The 14,975-nt window shown below is 39.0% G+C and overlaps 1 protein-coding gene across 1 annotated transcript in view; it reads left to right on the top strand.

The window, feature by feature from the left end:
• LOC120999212 (titin homolog) overlaps positions 1 to 14,975 on the top strand; it is a 946,165-nt gene that overhangs the window by 234,212 nt on the left and 696,978 nt on the right. Inside the window, exons 13-14 of the mRNA XM_040430085.1 lie at positions 11,251 to 11,298; positions 14,283 to 14,309. Coding sequence (XP_040286019.1) covers positions 11,251 to 11,298; positions 14,283 to 14,309 — 75 coding nt within the window. The remainder of the gene's footprint in view (positions 1 to 11,250; positions 11,299 to 14,282; positions 14,310 to 14,975) is intronic.

Below are 14,975 nucleotides of genomic sequence, written 5' to 3'. Positions count from 1 at the left end.
CTTCGGAGGCATTCGTTTGTACCACAAACTCCCTCTTGAAGTTGGTTGACCCACATAGGGCTGACTTCAAAGCGGCAAAAGCCTCTTCCGCCCGATCATCCCAGCGAACCATCACTGATTTTCGTCCCTTTAAGAGCCCTGTCAAGGGCGCGGCTAGAGTAGCAAAGTGGGGAAAAAACCTCATGTAATAGCCAATCATTCCCAGGAATGACTTTATTTGCCTAGTGGAGACAGGTTGGGGCCAATTCTGTATCACCTCTATTTTGTTCACTTGGGGTTTGATGACTCCGTGCCCAATGACATACATCAAAGAACTTAGTCTCTTCTAACCCTATTGCACATTCTTTTCGCTTAGCGGTTAGGCCAGCTTTCCGAAGGGAGTCCACTACAGCCTAAACTTTGGGTAGGTGACTTTACCAGTCGGTACTGTGGATGACAATATCATCCAGGTAAGCCGAAGTGTACTGATGACGTGGACGAAGCACAATGTCCATTAGTCGCTGAAAAGTGGCGGGGGCGCCATGCAGACCAAAGGGTAAGACCTTATATTGATACAGCCCCTCAGGCGTGATTAAGGCAGTTTTCTCTTTGGCAGCCTCTGTTAAGGGCACCTGCCAGTACCCTTTCGTGAGGTCCAAAACAGAAAATGACCGGGCTTGTCCTAACCTCTCGATGAGCTCATCTACCCGGGATATGGGATACGCATCGAATTTGGAAACCTTGCTAAGTTTTTGAAAGTCGTTAAAAAACCGCAATGTCCCGTCCAGCTTTGGTATCAAAACTATAGGACTGGCCCACTCACTTTTTAACTCCTCAATGACGTCTAGCTGCAACATTAGCTGCACCTCCTCCGATATGGCTTGTCGCCGAACCTCGGGTACCCAGTATGGTTTTAATCGGACTTTTGCCTGCGGCTCAGTGACAATGTCATGCTGGATTATGGAAGTGCGTCCAGGGAGGTCCGAGAACACAACCTTGTTTCGACTAACAAACTCCCTGGCCTCCCGAGTCTGTTTAGAGGAGAGGCTGTCTGCAATTTTTACTGTGGCAGCCACCTCTCTTGCATCGGACAGAGGGGCTGGTACCTCTTCTGTTAGAAAACCCGGCCATGGGCTGTCTTCTGTACAGGTTTCCCTATCTTTCCACTGTTTGAGAAAAATACACATGGTAAATCTATTCCGGCTTTTGCCGCCCTGGCTGGTGTACTTTGTAGTTTACATCTCCAATTTTCTCAAGCACCTCGTAGGGCCGCTGCCACCTAGCAAGGAACTTACTGTCCACGGTCGGCACCAGAACAAAAACCCGATCACCCGGGTTAAAGATCCGGACCCGATCCTGCCGATTATAGACCCGACTCTGGGGTTGCTGAGCTGCCTCCATATGCTCCCTAACAAGAGGCAACACTGTCTCTATCCGATCTTGAATCTGGGTAACATACTTAATGACACTTTTATGTGAAGTGAGTTGTTGTTCCCACGCCTCTTTGGCCACAACCAAGAGACTGCGAGGGCGCCTGCCATATAGCAGTTCGAAGGGCGAGAACCCAGTAGAGGCCCGGAGTATCTCTCGCACTGTGAACATGAGATAGGGCAGAAGGAGGTCCCAGTCCTTCCCATCTTTAGACACTACATTTTTCAACATATTTTTAAATGTTTGGTTAAACCGTTCTACCAGACCGTCTGTTTGCGGATGGTAAACAGACGTCCTTAGTTGTTTTATGTGCAGCAACTTACAGAGTTCCCTCATCACCTTGGACATAAAAGGGGTCCCTTGGTCGGTCAGAACCTCTTTACGTAGTCCTTCTCAGGAGAACATCTCCATTAACTCCTTAGCTATAAGTTTGGCCGAGGTATGTCGTAGTGGCACCGCCTCCGGGTACCAACTGGCATAGTCTAGAATGACTAAGATGTGTTGATGCCCTATGGCGGACTTCGGTACTTGGCCTATAAGGTCCATCGCTATTCGGTAAAACGGTAATCAGGAGAGGTACTAGGGGACTACGGAAATGTGGCTGGGGGCAAGCTATCTGGGAGGTCGGGCAAGACTTACAAAACTCTTCGACTTCTTTGAATATGCATATGACTTTTTGATCGCTTGCTATTACACTTTTTGTGATGTAAGGTGGCAAAAAATGGTTTACTTAGCACAGTTTTTATTTTTTATTTTTTACGGTGTTCATCTGAGGGGTTAGGTCATGTGATATTTTTATAGAGCCGGTCGATACGACCGCGGAGATATTTGCTTGTGTGATGGAAACCATGCACCAAAAAAAAAACTGGAAGAGGAAACTAGGAAAAAAAAGGTCTAATAATGTCTCCTGGACTTTACCGTATTCAATTTGTGGTCCGCAAATCTGCAAAGTACAGATTCGGTCCTTGTGCATCCGGCAATTTTTGTGTCATGTGATATTTTTATAGAGCCGGTCGATACGAACGCGGAGATACCAAATATGTTTACTTTTTTTTATTTATGTAAGTTTTACACAATAACAGCTTTTTTAAAACAAAAAAAATATGTTTTAGTGTCTCCATATTCTGAGCCATAGTTGTTTTATTTTATGGGCGGTTGTCTCAGGTAGGGGCTCATTTATTGTGGGATGAGGTGACAGTTAGATTGGCACTATTTTGGTGGGCAACCGCCTTTTTGATCGCTTGCTGTTGTACTTTTTGTGATGTAAGGTGACAAAAAAATGGTTTATTTAGCACAGTTTTTATTTTTTACGGTGTTCATCTGAGGGGTTAGGTCATGGGATATATTTATAGAGCCGGTCTATACGGACGCGGCGATACCTAATATGTATACTTTTTTTTTCCTATTTTTTCCAAAAAATCTTTACTTTATTTAGGGAAAATTACGTTTTTGTTTATTTTTACTTGAAACTTAAAAAATTTTTGGGGGAAAACTTTTTTTTTTCAACTTTTTCTTTCACTTTATTTTTTGTCCCACTTTGGGACTTGAACTTTTGGGGGTCTAATCCTTTACAATGCATTCCAATACTTCTGTATTGGAATGCATTGGCTGTATGAGGAATACTGTGTGTATTACTCATACAGCTTCCGGCCTGTGAGATCCAGGGGGCTGGATCTCACAGGCTCGTCACCGGAAGGCAGCGCAATTCGGGTCCCCCCTACAGCCGCATGGGGACCCGATGGCACACGCGCGCCAGCAGCCGCAAACCGCAGGTAATGCCGCAAACCGCAGGTCTGAATCGACCTGCGGTTTGCGGCGATCGCCAACACGGGGGGGGTCACAGGACCCCCCCGCGCATTTAGCCAAGGTGCCTGCTCAATGATTTGAGCAGGCACCTTGTTCCGATCACCGCCCGCCGCGCGGCGGTGATCCGAACAACACATGACGTACCCGTACGCCCTGTGTCCTTAAGTACCAGGACATCAGGGCGTACCTGTATGCCCTGTGTCCTTAAGGGATTAAGCTTTACACAATATCATTTTTGAAACGAACAAAAAAAAATCATGTTTTAGTGTCTCCATAGTCTGAGAGCCATTTTTTAGGCGATTGTCTTATGCAGGGTATAATTTTTGCGGTATGAGATGACGGTTTGATTGGCACCATTTTGGGGTGCATATGACTTTTTGATCGCTTGCTATTACACTTTTTGTGATGTAAGGTGACAAAAAATGGCTTTTCAGTCACCATTTTTATTTTATCATTTTTTATGGCGTTCATCTGAGGGCTTAGGTCATGTGGTATTTTTATAGAGCAGGTTGTTACGAACATGGCGATACTTAATATGTCTAATATGTTTTTTTTTTTTTACATTTAACACAATAAATGCATTTTGTCTCCATAGTCTGTGAGCCATAGTTTTTTTTATTTTATAGGCGATTGTTTTAGGTAGGGGCTAATTTTTTGTGGGATGAGGTGACAGTTAGATTGGTACTTTTCTGTGGGGCATATGCCTTTTTGATCGCTTGGTGTTGCACTTGTAAGGTTACAAAAAAATAGTTTTTTTTAGCACAGTTTTTATTTTATTTTTTTGACGGTGTTCACTTAAGAGGTTAGGTCATGTGATATTTTTATAGAGGTGGTCGATACAGACGTGGCGATACCTAATATGCCTACTTTTCTTATTTTACTTTATTTTGGGAAAAGGACACTTTTTTTAACTTGAAACTAATTTTTTTATTATAAAAAAACACTTTAATTTTTTATACTTCTTATATTTGTTTCACTGTGGGACTTCACGTTTTCAAGGTTTGATCCCTGTTTCAATTCAGTACAATACATTATGTATTGGACTGAATTGAACTGTCAGAGTCTTACACAGTAAGATGCTGAGAGTTGCCTAGGAGAGAGTTGCCTAGGAGACACAGCTTGCCGGCTGGATCTCCTGGGCTTCCGTAGCTGGCAGGCTCCGATGCCTGTGTAAGGCATCGGGGCTGCCATGGCAACCATCGTCTTCCTGCCAGCACAGCGCGGGGGTGGGGGGGGCGATGGAGTCACAGGAGCCCCCTCTCTCTGTAAACAATGCACGTGTCATGGTCAGTGCTGACCGCAGCATGTGAAAAGGTTAATCTGCCAGCATCACCGCATACAGCGATGCCAGCGGATGTAGCCAGGCCCGTTCTGCGGATCGAGCGGCCCGATCCCATCACGTACATGTACGTAAAGGATCCGGTAAGAAGCCGCATTCCCTCACGTACATGTACTTGACAATGCGTGAAAGGGTTAAAGCTGACCTACAGCAGTGAAGAAAAATGGCTGGGTTGTTCTGGAAACCTGGTGTGAAGACTGTGTGTATATGGAAACTAAGGGCCTGCGAGCTTCTATGGGCTGATAATGGTCATGTGACCAGGCTTCTATTGGCTACTTCATTTTTTGGGAATATCTCAGGAATGGTATGTGCTAGAGAGAAGAGACCTGGTCACCTATCTAACTATCCATCTATTTTATATCTATCTAATACTGTATCTATCTATATATCTTCTATCTATCTATTATCTATCTTCTATCTATTTCATATTTAATACTAAATCTATCTATCTATATATTAACTACGGTATCTATCTATCTATCTATCTATCCATCTATTATCTATCTATCTATCTATCTATCTATTTCCTATCTATCTATTTCCTGTCTATCTATCTATTTCATATCTATTATCTGTCTATCTATCTATTTCATATCTATTATAATTATAATATTGTTTCTATCTATCTACTATCTATATATTATCTATCTATTTATCTATCTATTAACTACGGTATCTATCTATCTATGATCTATCTACTTCCTATCTATCTATCTATGTATCTATCTACTATCTATATATTATCTATCTATCTATCTATCTATCAAATGCGGTATCTATCTATCTATCTATCTATCTATCTATGATCTATCTATCTACTTCCTATCTATCTATCTATCTATCTATCTATCTATCTATCTATCAGCTATCTATCTATATTTGTATATTTCATATCTATTGTAAATAATTCTGTGTCTACCTGTCAATCTATCTAATTATATCTATATTTGTCTATATCATATCTATATTATATGTCATATTCTATTTCATATCAATATCATAATCTATCTTTCCATCTATATATCTTTTTTTCTGTCTGTCTATCTCACCCAGACTGTTTTAATACATGTCATTCATGGTATAAAGTTGTCAGTTAATCTTCTAATTAGCTCTCTCCCAGAAAAAGTTGACCTAGAAACTCAGCACATTATTTAACAGTACATTCAATAAATCATGATCAGATCACAAATTAAAGTAATTATACTTGTGTAATTACTTAGGTGAATTGTTAATAGGGACAAAAAGAATAGTAAAACCTTAAGTTCAATTAAATTCTGAATCATTAAAATTAAAACAAATAATAATTTGAGATTTAAGCTAGTATTAGATTAATAGACAGCACACACAGTAGGTTATAGTTCTACTTAACGGTATATTTAATTAGGAAACTCTTTGTTACTAGAGGGGGTAACCCTTCAGGATCCACATCAGTTGCTTATAGTGGACTACAAAGAGTATTACTTGGCTTTGGAGGCCTTTATAAAAAGTAGACATTCCCTAAAAGGTACAACATTTTAATGTGATTGCCCCACAACAAAATTGTGTTTCTCTTAAATCAAAATAGATTAAAAAAAAATGTACTGGTTAATTTTGTAGTAAATCCTTATAGTAATCAGTATTCCATTTTTCTGATACAGAGCTTTAACCTCTCCAGATCTCCACCTATACATATCAAACATTAACGCTAATCATGGACATTTAACCATTCAGATGCTGTGGGCCCAAACAGCTCCCTGCATGGAGACCTGGAGAGTCATTCATTTCCACATTCATTACCAAGGCGATGTTCCTATGGAAGGCCCCATAATGAAAACATTATGAAACTCCCATAGTCTGCAATGGTAATTAATTGCAGTCTATGGGAGAAGTAATCTGATGATCAGATGTTCAATTCCCCTTGAGGGACTTAAAAGGTTTTAAAAATATAACAAATATGTAAAAATTCAAATATGTATTATAAATATATATTATATACAGTACAGACCAAAAGTTTGGACACACCTTCTCATTCAAAGAGTTTTCTTTATTTTCATGACTATGAAGGCATCAAAACTATGAATTAACAATGTGGAATTATATACATAACAAACAAGTGTGAAACAACTGAAAATATGTCATATTCTAGGTTCTTCAAAGTAGCCACCTTTTGCTTTGATTACTGCTTTGCACACTCTTGGCATTCTCTTGATGAGCTTCAAGAGGTAGTCCCCTGAAATGGTTTTCCAACAGTCTTGAAGGAGTTCCCAAAGATGCTTAGCACTTGTTGGCCCTTTTGCCTTCACTCTGCGGTCCAGCTCACCCCAAACCATCTCGATTGGGTTCAGGTCCGGTGACTGTGGAGGCCAGGTCATCTGGCGCAGCACCCCATCACTCTCCTTCATTGTCAAATAGCCCTTACTTTCAAAGTTTTCCCAATTTTTCGGCTGACTGACTGACCTTCATTTCTTAAAGTAATGATGGCCACTCGTTTTTCTTTACTTGAAAGCTGCTTTTTTCTTGCCATAATACAAATTCTAACAGTCTTTTCAGTAGGACTATCAGCTGTGTACCCACCTGACTTCTCCTCAACGCAACTGATGGTCCCAACCCCATTTATAAGGCAAGAAATCCCACTTATTAAACCTGACAGGGCACACCTGTGAAGTGAAAACCATTTCAGGGGACTACCTCTTGAAGCTCATCAAGAGAATGCCAAGAGTGTGCAAAGCAGTAATCAAAGCAAAAGGTGGCTACTTTGAAGAACCTAGAATATGACATATTTTCAGTTGTTTCACACTTGTTTGTTATGTATATAATTCCACATGTGTTAATTCATAGTTTTGATGCCTTCAGTGTGAATCTACAATTTTCATAGTCATGAAAATAAAGAAAACTCTTTGAATGAGAAGGTGTGTCCAAACTTTTGGTCTGTACTGTATACATATATATATATATATATATATATATATATATATATATAAAACAAATAAAGATCATAAGTACCACCATGTCCCTAAATGCCTGTACTATTAAAATATAAATATGTTTGTCCTGTATGTTGAAAGCCATAAAATGAACAAAAATCAAAATGACTAATTCTCAGTTTTTTGTTACCTTACCTCCCAAATAAAATTGAATAAAAAGTGATAAAAAATCATACACACCTCAAAATGGTATCAATAAAAACTACAGACTTCTCCCACACAACTCCATAGACGTAACTATAAAAAAGTTATGGGGATCAGGATATGGTGATGCACAGAAAAAAAATCTTATTTTTTTATCAAAGTTTTAATTTTTTTATGTATTAACTAGAAAACCTATGTAAATGTGGTATTGCTATAATCGCTCTGACCTGGAGAATGAAGGTAACAGGCCAGTTTTACCACATAGGAAACACTGTTAAAACAAAACTCATAAAATTATATTACATAATATGTAATATGAAATGGTGCAATTAGAAAGTACAACTTATCCTGCAAAAATAAGCTCTCATATGGCTATGTAATAATAAAAATAAAACAGTCTGATTCTGGGAACACAGAAAATAAAAAAAAATAAAAAAATTGAAAATGGCAAGGTCCTGAAGGGGTAAATCCTCTACATAGACATGTCGTCTAATGCTAAAATTATGAATGCCTGCAGCCACCATTAGGGGGGGATCAAGAACTAACTGCATATTGTTTACACATTGAATAAGACAGTATGCTATAGGCAGCCAACATTATTTTTAGGATGTAGACTTCTGTTTTATAGAAAATGAGCTTTGACTTTTAAAAAGATATGTTATAACACAGAATACAAATATTATACTAAGTAATATAACTATGCACAATAACAGAATGAAAATAGTCGCACAGGGCACATTAAATAATTTAATGCAATTTTTCATATGGCAAGTTAGAAACAGAAGGACTACAATGTTAGCCAGTGATCTAATAAATCAGTAGGGGGCCCTGACCACAAGGTTGGGGAAAAGGGAAAAGCAGCATTGATGTGTCTTGCATGGCTTACTGCAGTGATTTGAAAGGAAGAGGGCAGGACATGAAGACAATTGAATTCAATGGCATAGCTAGAATGTATAGACTTATAGGGCCAGATTTATCATTAGCTCAAGTCAGAATAATGGAGTGAAAAAGTCGCAAAAAAATGCACAAACGCTAAAACTGCTCATAAATTTGTGACTTTTTTCTGCTCTGCACTATGCTCGCCAGTTTTCTGAAAGTGGGCGTGTTTACTTATGTAAATGAATCTCTAGACAGAATTACTATTGGGACTATTTAAAAAGTCGCAAAAAAGTCGCAAAAAAATGCGCAATTTCACTCCAGTGAGGACCATGCTTATCTTATGAGACTTTTTAATAGAACATGCAACTTTTTCGTAAAACTTGCAACTTTTTTGTAAAGATGTGCGACTTTTGTAAAGCTGCTTACTGACGGATAAACTGCTACCGTCAAACCACATTTATTACAGTCTTAAAGGGCCGATCATAAATCTGACTTGGCTAAAACTGACTTTAGCCATATGTGAAAGTGGAGTGAGCTGTCAGAGTCATGAGAAATCTGGCCCATAGTCTCAATATATATTAGGTTGAGAAGATGGATGGGACTATTTTTCATGGCTGTATGAGAACCTAAGACCTCTATTCACTCTTGCTTATGAAGAATGTTTTTGAATAAATGTCAGTCAATAATATATCTTTAATTTTAGAAATTTGCCTATAGATCGCAATTTTCAAAGTTCTGCACTACCTCTTTACCAAAATATACTACACACAAAAAGTTAGGGATATTTGGATTTTGGGTGAAATTTATGGAAAACGTAAAAAGTTAACACTACAATGATATTATGTCATGAAATTAGTGCATTTAAGTAAGAGCATGCAATGGTGATTTTCTCGTCTCAAACTATTTATTGGAAAAAATCCTACAACAGTGGTGGGTATACCCCCACAAAAAATGTCAGTGTCTCAGTAACTTGTCATGTATCCTTGAACATCAATTACAACTTGAGAACAACATCTTATGTTGTTCAGAAGTCAACTTATTGTCTGCTGAGGCATGGCATCCCACTATTCTTGAAGGGTGGCCCTCAGGTCATTGAGGTTCTGGGGCACAGAGTTACAAGCCTCTACATGGCGACACAGCTGATCCCATAGGTTTACAATGGGATTCAGGTCTGCAGAAAGTGCAGGCCACTCCATTTGAGGTACCCCAGTCTTCAGCTGCCATTCCCTAATCATGTGACCTCGATGAGCTGGCATATTGTCAAACATGAAGATGAAATAGGCCTGTGGTGTTCATGCAGAGGCACAATGACTGTATTAATGATTTTATTCAAGTAGTATGGGCTTGTCACTGTACCAATCACAAAGTGTAGGGCAGTTCTGTATTGACTAGACAAACCTGCCCACACTGTGACACCACCACCAAAGGCTCGTCTGGTGACAACAGTGACTGATAGCGCTCTGCTTGATGTCTCCAACATTGTTGGTGGCCATCATTTCTGCTCAGTGTGAATCGACTTTCATCAGTCAACAGCACTAAGGCCCACTGGTCCCTATTTCAGCATAGATGCATCCTGGCCCATGCAAAATTTTGATGACTATGCCTGGTGGTGTGGTCTGGTACCCTTGCAGGTCATCTAACCCGCAGACCATGGTGCTTAAAACTATTTTGAATGGTCTGATATGACAATTGGGTGCCTCTTAACTCCATTAAATATGCCTGGAGTTGTGTGGTATTCCTCATCCGGTTCCACAGGGCATTGTTCACAAAAAAACAGTCATCAGTGTGGGATGTGGCCAAAGGATGTCCATTTCTATGCCTTTTTGTCACTCTTCCAGTCTCTCTGTATCTCTATTGCAACCTGCTGGTGACATTCTAAGCTCAGTGGCCACTTCCGTCAAAAAATATCCCGCTTGAAGCCTTGCAATGGCGAGGTACTGTTGATAAATTGTTAGGTGTTGTCTTGGTCTCATGATGTCTAAATGTGATCAGCATGATGAGGACTGTTTAGATACCAATTCTAATTGAACCAGGACATTTATTGGGCGATTCATGGCTCAAACACCTGTTGTGAATTTTGCCGTTTAGCTCCTTGTTAGAGAACAGCAAGATGTACAAAAAGTACTGAAACATTGAACAGTTGGACATATGCATTCAAAAGTCTAAAGAAGGTCACATTAATTTCACCTATAAAGGTTAAAGTGCATTTTAGGTTCATCCTGAAATTTCACCCACAAGCCAAATATCCCTAACTTTTTGTGAGTAGTGTATGTAAGTCACTACTGATGGTCAGTGGCTGGCAGATATTATTTTAGTCAGTGTTTGCTAGCTGTCTACATTGTAGCTCTGCTTTATGCTGCTGCTGTTATTGTTTTTGCTGTTTTGCTAAAGAAAATCAGATGTACGTTACAGATCAGCTTGTTTAAAGTGACTAGTCTGTATACATACTGTAGACCACACTCTCAGTAAGAAGGCAGTTATTAAGGACAGATTTTTATTGCAGTGATGGTATTGTGATTGTAATACTTACACATAAACCAGTAATAAGAAAGAAATATTGTAAGGTGACTGCCACACAAATGAGAATCAATAAGCGGGGAGATCCTCAGATTAAGGTGTAATAGTAATGCTCTGCTGTATTCCCCAAAGTACATCAGAGGTATCTTTGTTCATAAGATTTAACCCACAAGTTCTTTTCTTCTGTTGCAGAACCAGAAGAACCCAAAGAGGAGCCATCTGTAGTCACACCTAAAAAAGGTAAGGAATAGCACTTTAGAAAACTAACTGTGAGGAAGAGGAAAAGATTTCCATGAAATCAATAAAGTGTATTTTTTCAATGTATCTGGATATACAAATTCTGCAGCAGAAATCCACATAACCCATAATGTACAGATGCACTGAATATTAATTATCACAATATACACTTCAAAGCAATAACATTTTGCATGCAATTATGGAGAATTGCTGAAAATGTATGTTAAATGGAATGTGTCATCACATAATTACAATTTAAATCATTTTTTTTTTTATTATAAACTCTTATTTTGTGAGGTTTTTTTCATTTCATTTGCTAATCTGTATATCATAAGATCATGCAATGCTACTTCTTTTCACAGAAGTTACTGAAAAACACACAGTAAAGTGACATCTTTTATTTTCTGCAGCTCACTTTTCTGTGTTGCCAGGTAGTCTAGGATATACCTAGATGACGCTCTGAAGACATTCTCAGACATTACTCCTTTTATTCCCATTCATTGAAAGTGTCCTACAGAATACAGTGCAGTAAACATGGGTGTGTCTTCACATAATTTTTTAATAAAATATTAATTTTTAAATACATTTTTTTTTTTCAAATAAAAAATAGCTGCAACTTTTAACAAATAAATATAATACTAACATATATACCTGGTGCTGCCCAGGTTTACATCTATCTATATAAAATTATCTATAAACCTATATTTATAAAATTTAAAACATTTATAAAATGTATAAAATTTTAAAATTATAAAAAAAAAGATTTCTTTAAAGTCCCCCGTACAAATTAACACATTGTTGGCCGAACCTGCCAACAATTTAATCAGTATGTCGAGCTCCTCATTCTCCCGCAATCAGGCGAAATGTATATTTTGATATGAAGCTTTTGTTCTCCCAGGAGATAAGACACCACCAGAAGTGGTAATTACTTTCCCCTCTTTCCCTATTAAATACACATACAAATATGGATAAGCTGTATGTGTGTGAGGGAGCTGGGAGAAAGTCAGGAGAGATAGCTGACCGTTCTGCCAACACCTATTGAATGTGTATGGCACCCAAGCACTTTGCAAAGTTCGGTACTGCCCCAGGTGCCCATTCACAGAGCAAACATATTTGTACCTGTGGGAGTGCTCCTTTGCATACAGTCTGTTGGTTCTTACCTCTCCCCTGCATTTCAGTCTGCCTCTCATTTCCCTGCATGTGCAGTTTAAAAGGCAAACTGTTTGTTGCTCATAGCAACCAATACGATTTCATTGTTGCCAATAGCAACCAATCACATTTTTCATATTACTATAGCTCTTCTCAATCTGCCTTTATATTTATGTTGTCAGAAAATAAGACCCTTTGTGATTTAGAGTGGTAATCTCCCTACATCTGCTGTCTAAGGCCTCTTGCACACAAACATATTTTCTTTCCGTGTCCACTATCTTTATTTTGCGGACCATATACGGAACCATTCAATTCGATGGGTCCACAAAAAAAAGGAAGGTACTCCGAGTGCATCCCGTTTCCGTATTTCCGTTCCACCAAAAAATAAAACATTTCTTATTCTTGTCCGCATTACGGACAAGGATAGTACTGTTCTATTAGGGGCCAGCTGTTCTGTTCCGCAAAATATGGAATGCACACTGATTCATCCGTATTTTTTCCGGATCCGTTTTTTGCGGACCGCAAAATACATACGGTCGTGTGCAAGAGGCCTAAGAGACAAATAGTTTGTTGCCCATAGCAACAAATGAAGCACTGTGGTTTTTTTTGTACTAATGTAACTGCAACTGCTGAGGTAGTGCTTCTCATTCAGTCTCTCATCTCCCGTGCATTACCTCTGATCTCCCTGCAGGGGTTGTCCAAAAGGCAAACTAGTTGCTGCCCATAGCAACCAATTACAGCATAGCTTTTATTTTACTACAGTGCTTCTTTCAATACTGCAGACCTATGTTTACCAACCTGTGGCTCTCCGGCTGTTGTAAAACTAAAACTCTCATTATGCCCCAACAGCCTGAATCCAGGGACATGGCATAGGTCTACAGTATTGTAAGAAGCACTATAGTAAAATAAAAGCTGTGCTGTAATTGGTTGCTATGGGCAGCATTTAGTTTATCTTTTACACAGCCCCTGCAGGGAAGTGAGAGGTAATCTGAAATGCAGGGGAGATGAGAGACTGAATTCGAATTACTGACTAAGCAGTTGCTGTTACATTAGTACATAAAAACCATACATGAAATGCAGTTTAGACCACACATGTAGTTAGATTACTTCTCTGAATCACAAAGGATCTTAAAGCTGTGCTGTGATTGGTTACTATGGGCAACAAGCAGTTTGTCTTCTAGACAGCACATATAGGGAGAAGGGAGGTAATATGAAATTCAGTGAAGATGAGAGGCAGAGGGAGAAGCAGTGCCCTAGCAGCTTCAGTTATAGCTGTATTATTCGTTTCTATGGGTAACGGTTTGTCTTTTAGAAAGCACATGTAGGGAGATGAGAGGTAATTTAAAAGGCAGGGAGATGAGAAGCAGAGTGAGAAGCAGTGCCTCAGCAGTTACATGCAAAATGCACGCTGAATCAGTGGTTGCTATGACCAACAATTTATCTTTTAGACATCACATGCATGCAGTTTACCATTCTGAATAAAAAAGGACCTTATTTTCTGACAACACACGGGGGAGAGGCAGATTGAGAAGCACTGTAGTAAAATAAATTCTATTCTGTGATTGATTGCTATGGGCAAAATTAAAGTCATGCTATGATTGGCTGCTATGGGCAACAGTTAGTATTTTAGACAGGATATGTAGGGAGATGAGAGGCAGACTGAAATGCATGGGACATGAGAGGAAGAGAGAAGGAGTGCCTCATCAGTTATAGTTAAATTAGTGTATACATTTTAATGTATACATTACTTTACTAGAACCTTCTAGAACCCTGTCGGCTGGACTTGACAATATTGTCTGCCTGGTAATGATCTCGATGTAAAATATTTTTCTCTACAGCAAAGATTTTAAGAAGAAAGAAAACAAGTATGTCTACTAAGTACATATACTGTATATTCAGCTGCTAATTACAGCTGAATGCTTATGCCGAACTAACACAGCTATTCAGAGTCATCTTATTTGCCATCCATTTAAATCAGGGGGAAGCTAGGTCCCCTGGCAATTAGGGTCCTCAATGCTGAGCTTGCTAGGCTGCTGTGATGCTACCTTTAAAGTGACATTGCATCCCATGGCTATATCTTACAGTTCTGCAGATTAAGTGCCACTGAGCAAATGCCTGCACAGTCTTCTGTAAATTAAATGTTATGCTATTTAAGATCGATACACAATTTAGAAACATACAGTATGGAATATATCATTTGCAATGGAAATTTATGAAATGGTGCATAGTAATAAAATATTTGGTGCAATTGCAATGTGGTGTATGCATATTCCTGTAAGTCTCCCTTCACATTAGGGCTCATGCACACAAACGCATTTTCTTTCCATGTCGGTTCCGTTTTTTGGGCAGACCGTATGCAGAACCATTCACTTCAATGAGTCCGCAAAAAAAAAAGAAAAGAAATTACTCTATGTGCATTCCATTTCCGTATGTCCATATTTCCGCTCCGCAAAAAAATAGAACATGTCCTATTATTGTCCGCATTACGGACAAGGATAGTACAGTTCTATGATAGGACAGCTGTTCCATTC

The sequence above is a fragment of the Bufo bufo genome, chromosome 4, assembly GCF_905171765.1.
Source record: "Bufo bufo chromosome 4, aBufBuf1.1, whole genome shotgun sequence".
Taxonomy (NCBI): domain Eukaryota; kingdom Metazoa; phylum Chordata; class Amphibia; order Anura; family Bufonidae; genus Bufo; species Bufo bufo.
This window is presented reverse-complemented; position numbering and strand designations above follow the sequence as displayed.